Below are 20,603 nucleotides of genomic sequence, written 5' to 3' on the forward strand. Positions count from 1 at the left end.
ACTTCTGCATTTGAAATGACGGATCTGTTTTTGCGGAGGGGGAAGAATAGCAATGTCTTCAAATATTCAAACTTTGGTGAGCAGCTGCTCTGCCTGCAGGTCTGGATCGGTGCCGCCTGCCACAGCACAAATTGTGTTTTCTAGCTGTAAATCGGCAGAGACGGCCTTCAAACCTAATCAATGATTAATCGATAGCTTGCTGCGATTATTGATTATGGTTGATAGTGATGTATTGCTAAGAAAACAACAACTATTGATGGCAGGTTGGTTTCCTCTGCCGCTCTCCTGTACTCAGGCATTGATTTGTGCACTAATGGATGGCATTACGTTGGTTTAATAACACTTCTACCCATGGATGTATTAGAACTGAAATCCCTGCCGGAAACAAGGTTATATAAGACCTGGGGTTTGGAGTCATAAGATTGACTGGTATGGAAACGACCAGTTCTGTTACCAGTGACTCACACCACGGATTTACTCACTGCTGTTAATGTGCCACTTTACTCTGTGCACTGCTACAAAAGTGTGGGTTTTTAGCAAGGATAAGCCATCACCCACTCCCATCTAGCGTGACGGGGTGTGCAGTAACACGTGGACGTTTTTTTGTATGAGAATAAAACCCGACACTTCTAACTAAGCCTAACAAGTAGATCTATGCAGCTCTCCCCCGAGGAAAACCACCAAGCTCTAGGTTCTGATAAAATACTGTGAGAAATAAGGGGAACGCTAACTAATCTTAACTATACAAGTGCTAATCTAGATAAACAAACAAGTATAATTTGACAAGGGAAGATTAAAATATCTTCACCAATCTCTTGACTGGTGCTTTGAAGTTAAAGTGCTAAATTGACATTTTTAAAGTGCAGCGCATAAATATACATATATTCGTGTACTAAATAAAAAACATTTGTGTGCAAAATTCTTGTGTATTATTGTGCAAGTTATTATCTATACAAAAGGTAAGTGTATATAATAGCGTGCCAAATGAAACCATGAGATGGAGGCTTTTTCTTCTTGGCGTCTCCAGTGCTCTGTTCCAGAAATCCTCAAAGTGATTGAGAGAATAATGAACTTCAGCTTGTAGTTGAAGATAGACAGATTTATACAGATTTTAGTGCAAAGTATTACACTCCCATTTTGTACATGCCTATGTTCATTGTACAGGGGTCTTTGAGGGTCTTTCCAGGGTCTTTTGTGTGTCCTCGTCCAGTCTATTTTCCCCTTGCTCCTGAGTCTGGACGCCGGGAATACCGGTACACTCACCCAGCCTTCTCTTCCTGTTTGTGGCGTCACGCGTCTCGCGGGAAGCGGATCAGATGGTATTGCAGCTGGGACACGGACCTCCGGACACCTCTCCCTCCTCTGCTCACGATTACTCTTGAAACTCGACGCGTTTCACCTCTTATGCTTCATCAGGAACCTATGCAGTGTCACATACTGTCCACTGCTGGCAGGCTAACCGTGGTAACAGTGTTTTTTTTTCTTCATGTTCAGGACAAGAAGTAATAATACAAACTCCTTTTTCTCTGCCCATCACAAGCATTTGTTTTGTCAAGTGAGAGGATGGCCAGCTCCCAGTCCTCAAGGGCCACGAACAGGTCAGGTTTTAAGGATATCACTGTTTCAGCACAGGTGGCTCAGTCGAAGATTGAGCCACCTGTGCTGACACAGGGCTGATTGAGCCACCTGTGCTGAAGCAGGGGCTGTGTTATGTATTCCCGGATATATTGAAGAAGCGCGGCCTTCGGTTTGCGTAGAACGCCAGGCGTCCCCTTGTGCGTCACTGCAGCCAAGCGCTTTTACGTAACCTATCAGGCATGGCCTGACCGACCTATTGTTTTTCACCAACCGGCTTCTGCGTCCGAGGGCTGCCGTCCTCACCTCACATTCCGCGTTTCTGTCATCCAGCCTTCCCGATGGGAACGCCTCCCGCCGTGCAGAACATGATGAATACATACTTTTTTACAGCAGTATTGCTGAGGAGCAGTTTTCTTTTTCTTCCTTGCAGCGAGTTTGCTGGCCGAATCAACTCCCTGATCAATACTCTTTAGCAGCGTCGTGAAAGCGACTTTGCGTCCGCACGTTGGCAGACGGCTGTCATAGAAAGCTGCCCACCCGGGCCTGTAAGCTTCTTCGAAGGGGAGCGGGCTTCCCCCCCCCCCCTGGAAGTGTAGTGTGGGGTTTGGCTTCAGCAAAGCCATGCTACGGTCATCCATCAAAGGAAATGGGCCAGGGGGGTGTCAAATTAATCTAGGCAAACCGTGTAACGAGGCAGTGGGGAGGGCAAGCGAGAGCCCGGGCTGAGGGGAACTTATAGAAGCCGCTGGCTCCAGCAGATCAGTGGTAAAGATTCTCCGGACACTGCAGTGGTGCAGGGTTCACAAGGAAAGCCTAAAGCCACTTTCCGTGTACACCCGCCAGGAAAGATATGGTGGGCTCTGAAATACCACCGTGCTAGAACCAAGGTATGCCAGGGAACGATTACATGACAGAAAATGGGGGGTAGTAGGCGCGCGGCGGAGCGCATGGCGTCGCGCACTCCTGTCGCTTAAGTGATCCGTGGCCTTTGGGAGAGGGAGGCGTAGCCGTGACGTCACGAGGCTGGTTCGCCCTCATTGGCTGATCTGCTCACGTGACGCGGCCTTCGCTCGACAAACACAAAATTGTTTGTCTGCTCAAATCTCGCTCTCTCTATGGCCTGCCTCATAGAGGCGCGGCCTTTTGTTCAGGCCTTCGCGCAGAGTATGGACGCGGCCTTACATTCAACGTCCGTCCCCAACTTCATTGGGACCCGCTAGCCTAATCTCCATGCTATGTAACACCTCTCAGCAGCCCCTCCCTCAAACATTAATGGGATGAGCTGTGAGGCTGAACCATACTCCATCCTGATGTATACTCCATCCCATAATGAGATGCCAGTTTACCTTTTTGTTTCAACATTTGTCCCTTATGTTGCCACTAGAGTGTAAGCTCCCAGGATCAGGCCGTTATTACTTTCTGTGTCTGTCCTTGTGTGTCAGGCCTCGGATATAGTGAGCACGCGCGGCGGAGCGCGTGTCGGCCAAGCGGTCTGTGGCCTGAGATCTACAGCGACGGGGAGGCGTGACCGTGACGTCACGAGGCTGGCTCGCCCTGATTGGCTGAACCGCTCACGTGACCCGACCGTCGGGCGCCAAACAAAAAATAACTTGTCTGCTGAAAACGCCGTTGCGCTTGCTCGCGCGCACTATGACATTCCCCGTAGATCCCCGGCATTTTGTTAGAGCCGCACGTGCCGTCGCTCGCACCGAGGCCGCGGCCTAACTCTCTCTGCGTCGTTCTGAAATCTCTGCACGCCCATTTATTCCGTGTTTGTAACGCGCCGCTCACCAAGAAACTCGTCACTAGAGCGCGTGTAGGAACGTAGGGAGGTCGCCGTCCCAGACCTACCACCGGGACCTGCCGAAAGCATTTAGGGGAACGACGAGGAAGACCAAGGAAGGGCGGGCAACACAAACGGGAGCAGAAAAGATGGCTGCCGGGGTATTGGGGTCTGTTTGCCAGGCTTGGTTTAAAAAGGAAGGTTATTTATTCCTTTCTGAATGGAAGTAAAGCTTCCTGATTCCTTAAAGCCGCGGGGAGCTGATTCCAGTCTCTGGTCGGTTCTTGGTGACGCTCTCACTCCCACCAGCTTTACCGACCTTAAACCGCGGCGCAATCAGTTGAGGGGCGATGGCCGATCTGAGAGCCCGGTTGGGGGTGTTACTGATTGGGCAGTTCTGAAGGTAAAGGGGTGGGGGGCTAGTCCATGGAAAGCCTTAAAGGCGAGGGTCAGGAACTTAAAAATGAACCCTTTGCTCCCGCCATTGTACAGCGCTGCGCATATTTTGGTGCTGTACAATTGAATGATATCTGGTACCCGTTTCTGTGTGTGTTGTCTGCAAAGAGGTACTCTGTATCATTATACAAAGCAGCGTATGTATATGTTCATGGAGCCATTGCTGTGCTTTTCTGGCAGTAACGCATCGCATTATTCCACAGATTGTATATTCAGATTCCCGTCTCTTCTATTTACTAATTACATTTTGAAACGGCTTTATCCGCGTTAACTCCTCTGCACCTCCTCCGGAATCCAGTTTGCAGTTAGCAATGTTTTAACGTCCCCCTCCGAGCGTGATACTGGGGGACACGGCGTTCCAGCGACTTGCGTAACCTCTCTCTCTCTCGCTAACCCCCTTCCCCCCCCGCCCCCCGTGCTTTCTGCTTGCTCTGACGGATATGAGCCTGGCGTTTTCATATTGACTTTTTCCTCATGTGAAATGCCTTTTTTTTTTGCTCCCTTTCAACAACCATGTACAAATAACACAAACCCGCTCACAAGAGCGCGCAGAACGCTGTGCAGCTGGAAAGCCGTGCGGAAGGTTTTTGTGTTTATTACAGTTATTGAATATCGCCTTCATGTTAAGCCTCCCCTGTCGATCGTTTAAAACGCGTACAGCTGACTGCATTGTTTGCGCACCTTGAATGTAGCGATCCCGATTCTATTCACGCTGTGCGCATTGTGCTCCAGTGAAAGTGAAGACACGGTAACTCTATGTTCTGAAGAGCTTACAATCTAATGGAGGTACCGGGAAACATTTGCCATAGTGAGATAGATTACAGCTTCTTTTTAGCCTCCGATAAATCAGGTTTTAAAATGACCTCCTTTTTTCTTTTTTTTGACTGCATACATAGAATATATACTTTGAAAAGAGGCGTGTATTTCCATTTGTTCAGTAGGATTTCGGATTGCCAGTGCTGCTACCGTCTCTCTCTTCCCCTCCCCCCCCCCCCCCCCCCACCAAAATCATGGTGGGAGAGATTGTCTGGGGAATCCCACATTACAGGGTATAGTTGTACTTAGGGTAGCGCTTTTAGGGTTACTGTCCCTGTATAGGAGGTGGTCTGTTACTTTGTGGCGTAAGACAGGGGTGCTGAACTCCAGGCCTCAAGTCCTCCCCCCAACAGGTCAGGTTTTCAGGACATCCCTGCTTCAGCACAGGTGGCTCAATCAGTCCCTGCTTCAGCACAGGCGGCTCAATCGGAGGCGCAGTCTTAGACTGAGCCTCTGATTGAGCCACCTGTGCTGAAGCTCGGACAGCCTAAAAACCTGACCTGTTTGGGGGAGGGGGGGGGTTGAGGACTAGAGTTGAGCCCCCTGGCTTATGAGATGGAATGATGGCGGTGTTGCATCTTTACCCGTGTTATTACAGTCCATTTATTCCAAGTGCGCGATATCGCCTGTCCCTTTCCACTCCTGAGTGTCACTAAATGGGCCTATTAAGGCTGTCGGCATAGAATACATTTGCGTTAATCGTTGTGCTGAGATGAAGAGAGAGAAAGACCTGTTAGTTTTAACTCTCCGTGGAAGGTCTTGCTTTTCTTCGCTCTGCGGGTGCTTGTGCTGCAGCTGTTATCCCCTGTAACTGCTTCATGTATTGGGTATGTCCTGCAGGGGTTTGTGCTGCAGCGGTGATCCCCTGTAACTGCTTCATGTATTGGGTATGTCCTGCAGGGGTTTGTGCTGAAGCTGTGAGGCCCTGTAACTGCTTCATGTATTGGGTACGTCCTGCGGGGGTTTGTGCTGCAGCAGTGATCCCCTGTAACTGCTTCATGTATTGGGTACGTCCTGCAGGGGTTTGTGCTGCAGCGGTGATCCCCTGTAACTGCTTAATGTATTGGGTACGTCCTGCGGGTGCTTGTGCTGCAGCAGTGATCCCCTGTAACTGCTCCATGTGTTGGGTACGTCCTGCGGGTGCTTGTGCTGAAGCTGCGAGGCCCTGTAACTGCTCCATGTGTTGGGTACGTCCTGCGGGTGCTTGTGCTGAAGCTGCGAGGCCCTGTAACTGCTCCATGTTTTGGGTACGTCCTGCGGGTGCTTGTGCTGAAGCTGCGAGGCCCTGTAACTGCTCCATGTTTTGGGTACGTCCTGCGGGTGCTTGTGCTGAAGCTGCGAGGCCCTGTAACTGCTCCATGTTTTGGGTACGTCCTGCGGGTGCTTGTGCTGAAGCTGCGAGGCCCTGTAACTGCTCCATGTGTTGGGTACGTCCTGCGGGTGCTTGTGCTGAAGCTGCGAGGCCCTGTAACTGCTCCATGTTTTGGGTACGTCCTGCGGGTGCTTGTGCTGAAGCAGTGATCCCCTGTAACTGCTCCATGTGTTGGGTACATCCTGCGGGTGCTTGTGCTGAAGCAGTGATCCCCTGTAACTGCTCCATGTTTTGGGTACGTCCTGCGGGTGCTTGTGCTGCGGAATTGGTCCTGATTGTGCTTTTCCGTCCCTTCAGTGCTGGAGACGCACGGCTTCTCTCTCTGGGTCTGGAGGTGGGAAAATGCTTCAGAGCAGGGAAGTTATTTGTTCTTATGGACCATGATGAAATTGGACCACTTGCCTAATCCGCCCAGGGCTCGTCAGTGTGCTTCTATGTAGTCATGTTGTGTTATACAGAGCTATAGAGCATGGTTTGTAGCCATACACATGTAATATCTGTAACCTGAGGCAGGGGGAGATAGTTACTCACTCGAGGTCACAAGGAGATGACACTTGGTTTCCAACTAAAGGCCAATAGCTTAACAAACCTATTCTCACTTCCTAAAGAAGAAACCTCACCAATGTCTGGTAACCATGCCTAACGAAATGAAGAAAATCAGGGCTCCACGGATTTGCTCAACAAACTAATTTATTGCCAATAGACTTGACGTTTCGGCCACACAGGCCTTTCTCAAAAGCAGAAATGGCATAAGGCCTGTGTGGCCGAAACGTCAAGTCTATTGGCAATAAATTAGTTTGTTGAGCAAATCCGTGGAGCCCTGATTTTCTTCATTTCGTTAACCCTGGATTGACGCAGAGAATCCTGAACCAGGAGCACCGGTAGTTGTATCCCCTTTTGTTTTCTTATCAGTGTGCAGCATTTATTTATCTTTCTGCTTGGTAACCATGCCTGACACCGAGGATTAGGGGAGGCACAGCGGTATGGGGATGGCGCTTGGAGCTGGAGACAATAATACAAGCTTAGGGAAACATGTGATCACAGGCCTCTGCATTGTCTGACATTGTGAGAGAATGAGCAAGGGGATCGGTGTAGGGTCCCCCTTCCACGGTTCCAGATAACAGGCAGGGCACCTTCACCATAATTCCCATGGAGAGGCAGGAGGACCACTTAGTACTTCTAAACAATTTATTTACATCTCCTGACATTCATTCGATGCATCTCTGAGTCTTGTGTCTAACCCCCTCTTCCACCTTCAAATAGCAGCTTTCCTCCCCCTGTGCTGACGGCTCCTCCCCCCATGCGCTGACGGCTCCTCCCCCCATGCGCTGGCGGCTCCTCCCCCCATGCACTGGCGGCTCCTCCCCCCCATGCACTGGCGGCTCCCCCCTCCCACCCATGCGCTGGCAGCTCCTCCCCCCCATGCGCTGGCGGCTCCTCCCCCCATGCGCTGGCGGCTCTCCTCCCCCCATGCGCTGGCGGCTCCTCCCCCCATGCGCTGGTGGCTCCTCCCCCCCAGCGCTAGCGGCTCCTCCCCCCCATGCGCTGGTGGCTCCTCCCCCCCCCATGCGCTGCGGCTCCTCCCTCCCATGCGCTGGCGGCTCCTTTCCCCCCATGCGCTGGCGGCTCCTTTCCCCCCATGCGCTGGCGGCTCCTTTCCCCCCATGCGCTGGCGGCTCCTTTCCCCCCATGCGCTGGCGGCTCCTTTCCCCCCATGCGCTGGCGGCTCCTTCCTCCCCATGCGCTGGCGGCTCCTCCCCCCCATGCGCTGGCGTCTCCTCTCCCCATGCGCTGGTGTCTCCCCCCCCATGCGCTGACGTCTCCCCCCCATGCGCTGGCGTCTCCTCCCCCCCATGCGCTGGCGTCTCCCCCCCATGCGCTGACGTCTCCCTCCCCCCCCCATGCGCTGGCGTCTCCTCCCCCCCATGCGCTGGCGGCTCCTCCGAAGGTTCCATGAACAGCAGCTCAGCTCTTGCACAGTCTCATCTAGGACGGGGGTGCACCCACTGGGGGGGGACAGCGGCGCTTACAGAGGCCCCGCGCTCTTCCCCACAACATTTAAATAAAATGCCGGAGAAGCGCGCAAGGCCTATGTATATCTTTTAACTTGTCTCCGGTGGCTTCTGGCGGCGCGTCGCCATGACAACACGGAGTCAAATCGCAACGTCAAAGGACGCCGCTGATGCTGGAGAGAAGGTAAAGGGGCGGGAGAGCAGGCGGGGGCGCAAACAGAAAAGTTTGCTCTCCCCTGATCTAGAATATTACAATAGTGCAGGGGTTCTCAACTCCAGTCATCAAGGTCCACCAACAGGTCTGGTATTCAGGATATCCCTGCTTCAGCACAGGTGATGCATTCGAAGACTGGCCACTCATAGACCCACCTGTGCCGCAGCAAGCTCTTTGATTGAGCCACAGATTGAGCCACGTGTGCTGCAGCAAGGATAGCCCGAAAACCTGACCCGTTGGTGGCCCTTGAGAACTGGAGTTGCCCCACCCCTGACAGACACTGCTAAAGCAAGGCTAGTTTATTCAATCAATAAATAAAAAAGGATTGCATTGATTTTTATTTTTTAAAACAAGAAATTGGCTTGCACGGTTATTGCGCAAGTGCCGTTCTCGCACACTTCCCCTTACACGCGTGTGCACCACGCAAGCAGCTTTTAGTGGCACTGCGCCTCTCTCCTGCCTGCCTCGCCTCTCACTCCTCTCTCTGTGTGCCGTGTGCTCCCCTTTCCTGCTTTCCTTATAAATTATACATGTGTGCTGGCTCCAGCTTTGCTGCGAGTTATTTTTTTGCTTTCTCCCCCCCTCCTGCTCAGAATCCTAATGAAGACCTGGGGGAGCTGGGGAGCGAGTAGCTTTGCTTCAGTTAAGAAAGCTGAAGTTTGAACTCTTGTGACGTAAATCCAGCCAGCCCCCTCTGCTGCTGCTGCTGCTGTTTCTTTTTTTTCTTCCTGCAGAAAAGAATATTGATGTGAAGTTGGAAACACAAACCCTCACGTACACAGTATCTAACCCAGGAGCGGCCAACTCCTGTCCTCAAGGGTCACCAACAGGTCAGGTTTTCGGGATATCCCTGCTTCAGCACAGGTGGCTCAATCAGTGGCTCAGTCTTTGACTGAGCCACTGATTGAGCCACCTGTGCTGAAGCAGGGATATCCTGACCTGTTGGGGGCCCTTGAAGACTGGAGTTGGCTACCCCCCCCCCCCCCCCCCCGGTCTAAACCCAGTGTTTAGTATCTGCTGATCTCTCTATTAACCCTTTAACCCTTTCCGCTCCCCCCACTCGTGCCCCAGCCTTTCATATTGCCCGTCACGGTTTCCCTGCCCAGCTCCAAGCACTTGCCACGTGTAGCCACCTGCAGCCGAGAGCCGTGGCACGCTGAAGATGTGCGAGACATTGGTCACATGCGGTGTAATCAATAGCTTTGAGACACAGCACGCGTGTGATGTCCATGACTTGCTTACACGCCCGACTCCTCTCTGCAGATATGCGCGTGCATCCACGCAGACGATGGATTTGGGACAGCTGCCACATGTGAGCGTGTCTGATCTCCGCTTTTGCTCGCCCCTGTTCATTCTTTAATTTGGTTAAGGTATTTTGCCTCCACCGTGTAACCCGCCACTTATTGCGCGAAGTCGGACTTGCTCACGTCTCGCTTTCAGCTTCCTGGCATGGCCTCGCATTCGAAGCTTTCTCTCCTCTCGGAGAAAACGCCTCCCTGCTGTATCTGTTGTGCTGCGTTTGTAAACGCCAGTTATTTTCGTAGCATGCGGAGGTCCAAGGGCTTTCGTAGGAGTGACACATCCGAGACCTGAATCAAACACAGCATTACAATCCAGGATTATTCCGGGGACGTCTGTAAGGGTTGTAGTGTGAGTGCGAGTTGCCACTTGTATACTTCCTCTTCCTGTATACACATGGAAGAACATTTGTGGGTTTTTGTATGCAGAGAAAAACAATGCACACACAAGCGCACCACGGATTAGTAAAATAAATCAATATTTAATATCAGGTCACATGGACCACACAAATATCAAATACTATGAAAATCCAATAATAAATCACAAAAAATATACACATAGCACGAATGGCTACTCCCACAAAAGGTATACTAAACCAATAGCAAGCTTCAGTGAAGCACAATTAAAACACCAAATAAATCAAAACCTAGTCAAACTAACATCCACTAAAGCAGTTCTAAGACAAATTGATTTAAAATCCCAAATGAGGGGAACGGGTAGTGACCACAAGCGGCAGCGGGGGCCCTGTGTGGGCGTGAACTGTCCGGACTGCACGAACACGCGGCAAACCGCTCTCTCTGCCGGCGCTTCCTGGTTGTCACGTTCCAGCCAATGGGTATCTGCGCAGGGCTGCCTCTCGTGAGCTCTGCGCGTTTCGCAGCCACGTGCTTCGTCAGGAGGTCTTTGTTTTTGGAGGTGGTGTAGTCACTTTATTTCGGTTACTAGCACAGCCTGTTTTGGTCCTTTTTATGGGACGTCTGAAACATGTTCTGCTGCGGGAGGGTGACCTTCCAGGCCAGGAGCGGCCAACGCCAGTCCTCAGGGACCTCCAACGGGTCAGGACTGAAGGATATCCCTGCTTCAGCCTTCGACTGAGCCACTGATTGAGCCATCTGTGCTGAAGCAGGGATATCCTGAAAACCTGACCTGTTGGTGGCCCTTGAGGACTGGAGTTGGCCGCCCCCCCCCTTTTTTTTTTGTTTGTTTTCAAATATTTTATTGGATTTTTCAACAAAACAGAATAACATTAATAAAACAGTAATTACACCGAAATAAATAAGATTGCGATGAGTAAACAATGAAATGATAAATAATTTGTAATTGACCCAATTTTACACGCAGATATACTAACAGTAGCAGTAACAGTTTTCTAGGCATTCTCCCCACCCCCGCAGGGTAACTGTTGTCTGTAACTGCCCTTTCTTCTGACGCTGCCACCCGATGGCCAACGTTGGGATCAGACTCTCATGCATATGTTCTCTTGTCTGCCTCTTAGATGAAGACGGTTAGCGTGGCGCTAGTGTTGTGTCTCAACGTGGGAGTGGACCCTCCAGATGTGGTGAAGACCACGCCTTGCGCCCGCCTGGAGTGCTGGATTGGTAAGTGTTTGCCAGTCAGGCACATTGTTTTACTGTGCGGTCTCCCGTCTCCTAGTCCCCGAGCGCTGGGACCTCACCGCCTTCTGTAATAACGCGGCCATTTTTTTTGCTTATTTATTCGCATAAAGAAAAACGGACAATTTTAAAAGCGCACGTTCACCTCCCGCTGTACGACACCGCAGTATATGTTGGAGGATGAAGGTGATGGGGCGCCATCGCGTTCCTGGCCACGCCGCGGAGTTTATTAGCCTTCTAATAATGCCAAGTGTCCCTTCCATGTAACGTAGTCGGCGTGGCTGCCGTGGTCAGGCTTTTGATGGCGTGGCTGATGGAGGGACCGGAGTCTAGGTTCATCCCTACCACAGCCCCTGTTGTATGAGATCCCCGCTCCGAGGCTTGTGTAGTTGGCGAGGAACAGGCGCAGCGTGTCGCCTGCCTGCATCCCCCGATCCGTTTTCCTGACGCATGAGGCTGTTGGGAGTTAGATAAGCATTTGGGGTAATGGTTCCCGTTCGTGTAATGTCTCCCCCTCCTCTGGCGTAACGACAGGCGTCTTCCTTCTGAGCTTTTTGTGTTTTATGGTTACATTGTACGCACACGGCAGTGTGAGAAATCCATTATAGAAAGATGCACGCCGGCTCGCCACCCAGAGGCGCGTTTCAGGAGGGGGTGTAATGAGGGGCTCTGCTGGACATGGGGCGGGGTGTGAGTACCGAGACCCTGTTCTCAGTCCACATGTAAGAGCGGCCGTGCATCAAACAGGTGTGTTAGAGCAGGGGTGCGCAAACTGGTGGGCGCGAGATTTTTCGGGGGGGGGGGGGGGGGCGTGGCAGTTGCAGAGGCCCTGTGCTCTTCCCCGAGGCATTTAAATTAAATGACTGGGGGATCGCGTGAGGCCTCTGCAAGTTCCCTTAACTTGTCTCCGGCGACGCGTTGCCATGGCAACGTGACATCATGTGACCCCGCGGTGTCTTTTTACACCGGAGACATAGTAAGGAGGGAGGCGGCGCAGAGGGGAAAGTTCGCGCACCCCTGGGTTACAGGAAGGCCAACTTTGCTAAAGACCTGGAGAGCTTTCTGCCTTTGTAAAATATACACGCGTGCGCGCGCGCGCGCGCACACACACACCATTACGTACGCGCACACATACCATTACGCGTGCACGCACCATTGTGCGCTCACGCACACCATTACACACACACCATTGCGTGCACGCGCACACTATTACACACACCATTGCACACACGCACACCATTACACACACACCATTGCGTGCACGCGCACACCATTACACACACCATTTTTTGCACGCACACACCATTACACACACCATTGCACGCACACACACCATTGCACGCACACACACCATTGCACGCACACACACCATTGCACGCACACACACCATTGCACACACACACACCATTGCACGCACACACACCATTACACACACACACACCATTACACACACACACCATCACACACACACACACACACACACACACACACACACACACACACACACACACACACACACACACACACACACACACACACACACACACACACACACCCACCCACCATTACACACACACACACACACACACACCATTACACACACACACACACACACACACCATTACACACACACCATTACACACACACACACACACACACACACACCATTACACACACACACACACACACACACACACACACACACACCATTACACACACCATTACACACACACACCATTACACACACACACCATTACACACACACACCATTACACACACACACCATTACACACACACACCATTACACACACACACCATTACACACACACACCATTACACACACACACCATTACACACACACACACACACACACACACACCATTACACACACACACCATTACACACACGCACGCACGCACGCACGCACACACACACACACACACACACACACACACCATTACACACACACACACACACACACACACACACACACCATTACACACACACACACCATTACACACACACACACCATTACACACACACACACACACACACACACACACACACACACACACACCATTACACACACACACACACCATTACACACACACACACACCATTACACACACACACACACCATTACACACACACACACCATTACACACACACACACACACACACACCATTACACACACACACACACACCATTACACACACACACACCATTACACACACACACACACCATTACACACACACACCATTACACACACACACACACCATTACACACACACACACACCATTACACACACACACACACACACACACACACACACACACACACACACACACACACACACACACACACACACACACACACACACCATTACACACACACACACACCATTACACACACACACACCATTACACACACACACACACACCATTACACACACACACACACCATTACACACACACACACCATTACACACACACCATTACACACACACCATTACACACACACACACACACACACACACACACACACACACACACACACCATTACACACACACACACACACACACCATTACACACACACACACACACACACACACACCATTACACACACACACACACACACACACACACACCATTACACACACACACACACACACACACCATTACACACACACACACCATTACACACACACACACACCATTACACACACACACACACCATTACACACACACACACACCATTACACACACACACACACCATTACACACACACACACACCATTACACACACACACACACACACACACACACACACACACACACACACACACACACACACACACACACACACACACACACACACACACACACACACACACACCATTACACACACACACACACACCATTACACACCATTACACACACACACACACACACACACACCATTACACACACACACACACACACACCATTACACACACACACACACACACACCATTACACACACACACACACACACACACACACACACACACACACACACACACCATTACACACACACACACACACACACACACCATTACACACACACACACACACACCATTACACACACACACACCATTACACACACACACACACACACACACACACACACACACACACACACACACACACACACACACACACACACACACACACACACACACACACACACACACACACACACACCATTACACACACACACACACACACACCATTACACACACACACACACACCATTACACACACACACACACACACACCATCACACACACACACACCATCACACACACACCATCACACACACACCATTACACACACACACCATTACACACACACCATTACACACACACCATTACACACACACACACACACACACACACACACACACACACACACACACACACACACACACACACACACACACACACACACACACACACACACCATTAGACACACACACACACACACCATTAGACACACACACACACACACCATTAGACACACACACACACACACACCATTAGACACACACACACACACCATTAGACACACACATACCATTAGACACACACACATACCATTACGCGCGCGCACACACGCACACCATTACACACACCATTGCGGGCACGCACACCATTACACACATCATTGCACGCACACACACCATTGCACGCACACACACACCATTGCACGCACACACACCATTGCACGCACACACACCATTGCACGCACACACACCATTGCACGCACACACACCATTGCACACACACACACACCATTACATACACACACACACCATTACATACACACACACACCATTACATACACACACACACCATTACATACACACACACACCATTACATACACACACACACACACACACACCATATTATACACACACACACACACACCATATTATACACACACACTATATTATACACACACACACACACACTTATACACACACACACACACACCCACACACCATTATACACACACCATTATACACACACACACCATTATACACACACACCATTATACATACACACACCATTATACACACCCACCATTATACACACCCACCATTATACACACACACCCACCATTATACACACACACCCACCCACCATTATACACACACACCCACCCACCATTATACACACACACACACACCCACCATTATATACACACACACACCCACCATTATATACACACACCCACCCACCATTATACACACACACACACCCACCATTATACACACACACACCCACCCACCATTATACACACACACACCCACCCACCATTATACACACACACACCCACCCACCATTATACACACACACCCACCCACCATTATACACACACACCCACCCACCATTATACACACCCACCCACCCACCATTATACACACCCACCCACCATTATATACACACACCCACCCACCATTATACACACACACACACACACCCACCATTATACACACACACACCCACCCACCATTATACACACACACCCACCCACCATTATACACACACACACCCACCCACCATTATACACACACACCCACCCACCATTATACACACACACCCACCCACCATTATACACACACACCCACCCACCATTATACACACACACACACACACACCATTATTCACACACACACCATTATACACACACACACACGTGCACCATTACACACGCACGCGCACCATTACACACGCACGTGCACCATTACACACGCACGTGCACCATTACACACGCACGTGCACCATTACACACGCACGTGCACCATTACACACGCACGTGCACCATTACACACGCACGTGCACCATTACACACACACGTGCACCATTATATATACACGTACCATTACGTGTGTACGGACACCAATGCACGTACGCACAGACACACCCGCACCATTACGCGCACGCACCCGCACCATTACGCGCACGCACCCGCACCATTACGCGCACGCACCCGCACCATTACGCGCACGCCCACACACCATTACGCGCACGCCCACACACCATTACGCGCACGCCCACACACCATTACGCGCACGCCCACACACCATTACGCGCACGCCCACACACCATTACGCGCACGCCCACACACCATTACGCGCACGCCCACACACCATTACGCGCACGCCCACACACCATTACGCGCACGCCCACACACCATTACGCGCACGCCCACACACCATTACGCACGCCCACACACCGTTACGCGCACGCCCACACACCGTTACGCGCACGCCCACACACCGTTACGCACACGCCAACACACCATTACGCGCATGCCCGCACACCGTTACGCGCACGCCCGCACACCATTACGCGCACGCCCACACACCATTACGCGCACGCCCACACACCATTAGCCGAGCCCCCCTTTTAAAGCTCCCAAGTTGCTCCCAGGTTTCAAACCTCTGCATTGCACCCTGCACGGCGCACGCCGCTTTCTCGGCACACACGGGATTAACCCCCGGTGTCCTGCGCTCCTGTTCATCAAGTCGCACATCCGTCAGCGCTCGTTACGAGGAGACTGAATTGGGGCTCTAATCCTCCTCCCCGGGGGGACATGCAGATCTGGGATCATTCCCCATCAATGGGATTGAAACGGCGCTCATTAAGGATCCTGATTAATGGCTTTCTCACAAGATTCAGCTTAATGCTTTCCAGGAAGAGGTGAGCTTTTAATAACCTGGCTGTCAGTTTAATGAGGTGCTTCCCCCCCCCACCTCCCACCCCCCCCCCCCCCCCCCCCGCTGCCTCCACTCCCCAAGAGGTAGATAAACTATATGACAATGATTTCCAGCTCATTAACCCTGAGAGTGTCTTTGATTTTAATTAGAGCGATGGGGTTGAAACATGGTCCGTGTATAATTTCAGGCGCCACCGGCACGGCGTCCGCGCAGGCGTGCTGCGAGAGGGGGCCCGGTTACTTGGTAATACAACCAATACAGGCACACGGAAGAGAGGTTTTATTAGCTAGCCTCTCCTGCTCCATTTAAACAAGGCTTATTCTGTGGGGTACAGCGGTGTCATGTTCTTTCTATGATTTCTATAGAGATTGGGGGAAAAACGATTGTCCTTCATTTTATCACCGTAAATAATAATCATTTTGTAACCCACGGTTATTCTGTGTTTCCTGGCGGATATCGGTAGTAAAAGTGTGCCACTGGGTGACACGCACGCGGCCACTGGGACTGACACGCACGCGGCCACTGGGACTGACACGCACGCGGCCACTGGGACTGACACGCACGCGGCCACTGGGACTGACACGCACGCGGCCACTGGGACTGACACGCACGCGGCCACTGGGACTGACACGCACGCGGCCACTGGGACTGACACGCACGCGGCCACTGGGACTGACACGCACGCGGCCACTGGGACTGACACGCACGCGGCCACTGGGACTGACACGCACGCGGCCAAAAGCATGACTAAAGAACCGGCGTGTCATTTTAATGCAATTAGACGAGGGTTCTCAACTCCAGTCCTCAAGTCTCTCCTCAGCCCCCCCTTACCCCACCAACTGGTCAGGTTTTCAGAATATCCCTGCTTCAGCACAGGTGGCTCAATCAGTCCCTGCTTCAGCACAGGTGGCTCAATCAGAGGCTCAGTCTTTGACTGAGCCACCTGTGCTTAAACTGGGATCTCCTGAAAACCTGGCACGTTTGGGGGCTTGAGGACTGGACTTGGGGACCCCTTAAGGGGAAGGGTTAATATTTGAATTGATTCCCGTGTTTGATTCCGCGTGGATGACCAGCGCGTGAGATGATATGTTGCCTTTCTAACAGGTCTGATCTTGTACACCTGTTTAACCCCTCGTGGTGGCCGCCTTTATCACGCGCAGCTGAGCGCTCTGCTCCTCAGACCTCTGTATCCCGGGCGCTTCAGCCCAGAAGCCGCTTGTTAGAATGGATCTCTTTATCACAGCAATAATCTGTGTAGCGCATTGTTCCGAATGCTGCATCAGAGCGGCTCACGTCCAGCGGTCAGAATGATGGACAATGGCGCAGTATAAACGGAGATGGATTCTTATCAGAGACAGCACACTATATGTCCCTGTTATCTTGCAAGCCTGCAGTGATTAGCCCTTGATATTTGCAGAGCGAGAGCTGTGTGCTGCCTGTGTACACCTCGGGGACACGGGTACAAATCCTGGTGATTTTCGTCTCCACTGTTTGCGTTCTGTATTTAATCATGTGCACCAGCGCAGAAGCTGGACGGCTTGATACGACCCGTCTGCGTTCGTTATCCGGGGACGTTAACGTTGCAGTGGGGACGCTTCACAGGTCGTTCGTAGTGCATCGCAGAATGGGATCATACGGGCACAATAAAACGCAGGATTTAGGCCGTGGGCGGCCTACTCCAGTACTCGAGCCGCCAACTGGCCAGGTTTTCAGGATATCCCTGCTTCAGCACTGGTGGCTCATTGACTGAGCTTCCTGTGCTGAAGCAGGGATATCCTGAAAACCTGACCGGTTGGGGAGGTCTTGAGGACAGGAGTAGGCCGCCACTGATTTTAGACTACGTTTTTAGTGGATGTTTCAGCTTTGTTACAGGGCTATCGATGTATACAATTATTCACATGGTATCCCAAAGAGACACAATGTATCCATTCTCCCCATGTGTTTTGGGACTTCTTCATCACCTGCGGATCTCTTGTTTTCAGATCCTCTGTCCATGGGTCCTCAGAAAGCCCTGGAATCCATTGGCGCAAACCTGCAGAAGCAGTACGAGAACTGGCAGCCCAGGGTAAGATTGTCCAACGATTGTCCTCCCCATCTCGCCCTCTTGCACCAGTCACTGTGTCCCGTTCCCCAGCACCACTATCGGACGCTGCTGCAACGCCAAGCCATGCGGGTTGTCAATTATTTGCACTATTGTTGCCGTTTCATTCATCTTGTGGAGTCCTTTGGGCACCAGGGGTTGTTACACGGCAGATTTTACTAGTGGGTGGAATACTTGGTGCAGAGACGGAGATGAATTGCCGAAGCTAGTCCCACAACGTCACAGATCATAATGAAATCAATGCTACTCTTCCTCGTCTCTTTGAGAGAGCGTTGTAAGACTAGCTAAGTAGATTGTAAGCTCTCCGCGACAGGGTCTCACTTCACCTTATTTTGCCGTTTTTAAATGTTGGGCGTATCCTTTGTTGTTTGTACTTTGTTACCTCGTAGTGTACTCTTTGTAAAGCGCTATATACGTACAAGCACACATTCATATAAAGGTATGTAACGTCCCAGTAAGCGGCTGTGCCCTCCGTGTGGGTGCTGGGGTAGAATGAGAGGGATTGAGGAGGTATAGGTATGCCTGGAAGAATATGCCGTGTGTCTCGCACGCTTCACACTCGCAATGCATGTTATCTTGAGCTGTCAAAGTGCTCAGGGAGGGTGTGCAAATACGGTCAGATGGGGTAACATTCACACTTCTAGCTACCCATGCGCCTACATACAGTCTAATACGAGCTGTACTGTCTGTTATCATGCAAAGTAATACATTCCCATGACCAGCGCATCCCACCAGGGCGGCTGTCTATCTGCGGTATTGCAGTATGTCCCGCCTCCTGCGCACCGCAGCATCTCGGCATACAAATAAAAGGGGGTAGAAGTGTCCTTGCACGCTACGCTGTGTCACGTTCACACCTCGCAGACCCCCGCGCGCTTTACTATGGGCCGGTGTCTGGCTCGCCGTTCGCGGGCCCGTCCTGTTCCCCTTGGGGGCGGTTGGCCGGGGTCGCTCGCGTCACTGGTCTTTGCGAGTTAGTCATAACGTTAACTCCTTCGGTGCCAGGGAAGCAAAGTCGGCCCCAATTAAATACAGAGCAGCCAAGATGCAAGATTTCCAGGTATTGTTTATTTCAATCCCCTTTTTGTGAATTTGACCCCTCCCCCCCAAAGCGCCTACAAAATTCAGCAAGCTGTCGCTGATGAATCATTTCTGTCTTGACCATCAAAGGGTTTAAAACCCCTCTTGTATATCACAGTAATGGTTTTGCAGTATTTTTATCTGCGGCTGTTTCCGCAGCCTTGGATGCAGAATATTCCTCCAGGTATTCAGCCCCCCCCCTCTCCCCCCTACCATCCCTCCCTTACTCTGCTGTAAATCAGACTTAGGGCTCCAGATAGTCCAGAGCCACTCGCTGCTTGTGAGGATCTGCCGTTTTTTATCCCCCAAAGAAAGTTCGCTCCGTGACATGGGCCGTGGCCGCTTCAGCACAACTCTTTCAGCATGTGATTACCGGCCTTGAATGGGAGGGCTTGATTACTGCTCTGTGTACGAGTCTGCAGTGCACAGGCTGAAACCCCCCAGAAAGCCAGTGGGCAACCATCAGATAAACATAGTGACCCACTAGTGTTTGTGGAAAGACCTGCGACCGTT

The 20,603-nt window shown here is 51.4% G+C and overlaps 1 protein-coding gene across 1 annotated transcript in view; it reads left to right on the plus strand.

Moving 5' to 3' along the window:
* The window catches only part of RPTOR (regulatory associated protein of MTOR complex 1), a 90,257-nt gene that overhangs the window by 32,937 nt on the left and 36,717 nt on the right, over nucleotides 1-20,603 (plus strand). Inside the window, exons 2-3 of the mRNA XM_075580050.1 lie at nucleotides 11,026-11,128; nucleotides 18,895-18,977. Coding sequence (XP_075436165.1) covers nucleotides 11,026-11,128; nucleotides 18,895-18,977 — 186 coding nt within the window. The remainder of the gene's footprint in view (nucleotides 1-11,025; nucleotides 11,129-18,894; nucleotides 18,978-20,603) is intronic.

The sequence above is a fragment of the Ascaphus truei genome, chromosome 22 (assembly GCF_040206685.1).
Source record: "Ascaphus truei isolate aAscTru1 chromosome 22, aAscTru1.hap1, whole genome shotgun sequence".
NCBI classification, from domain to species: domain Eukaryota; kingdom Metazoa; phylum Chordata; class Amphibia; order Anura; family Ascaphidae; genus Ascaphus; species Ascaphus truei.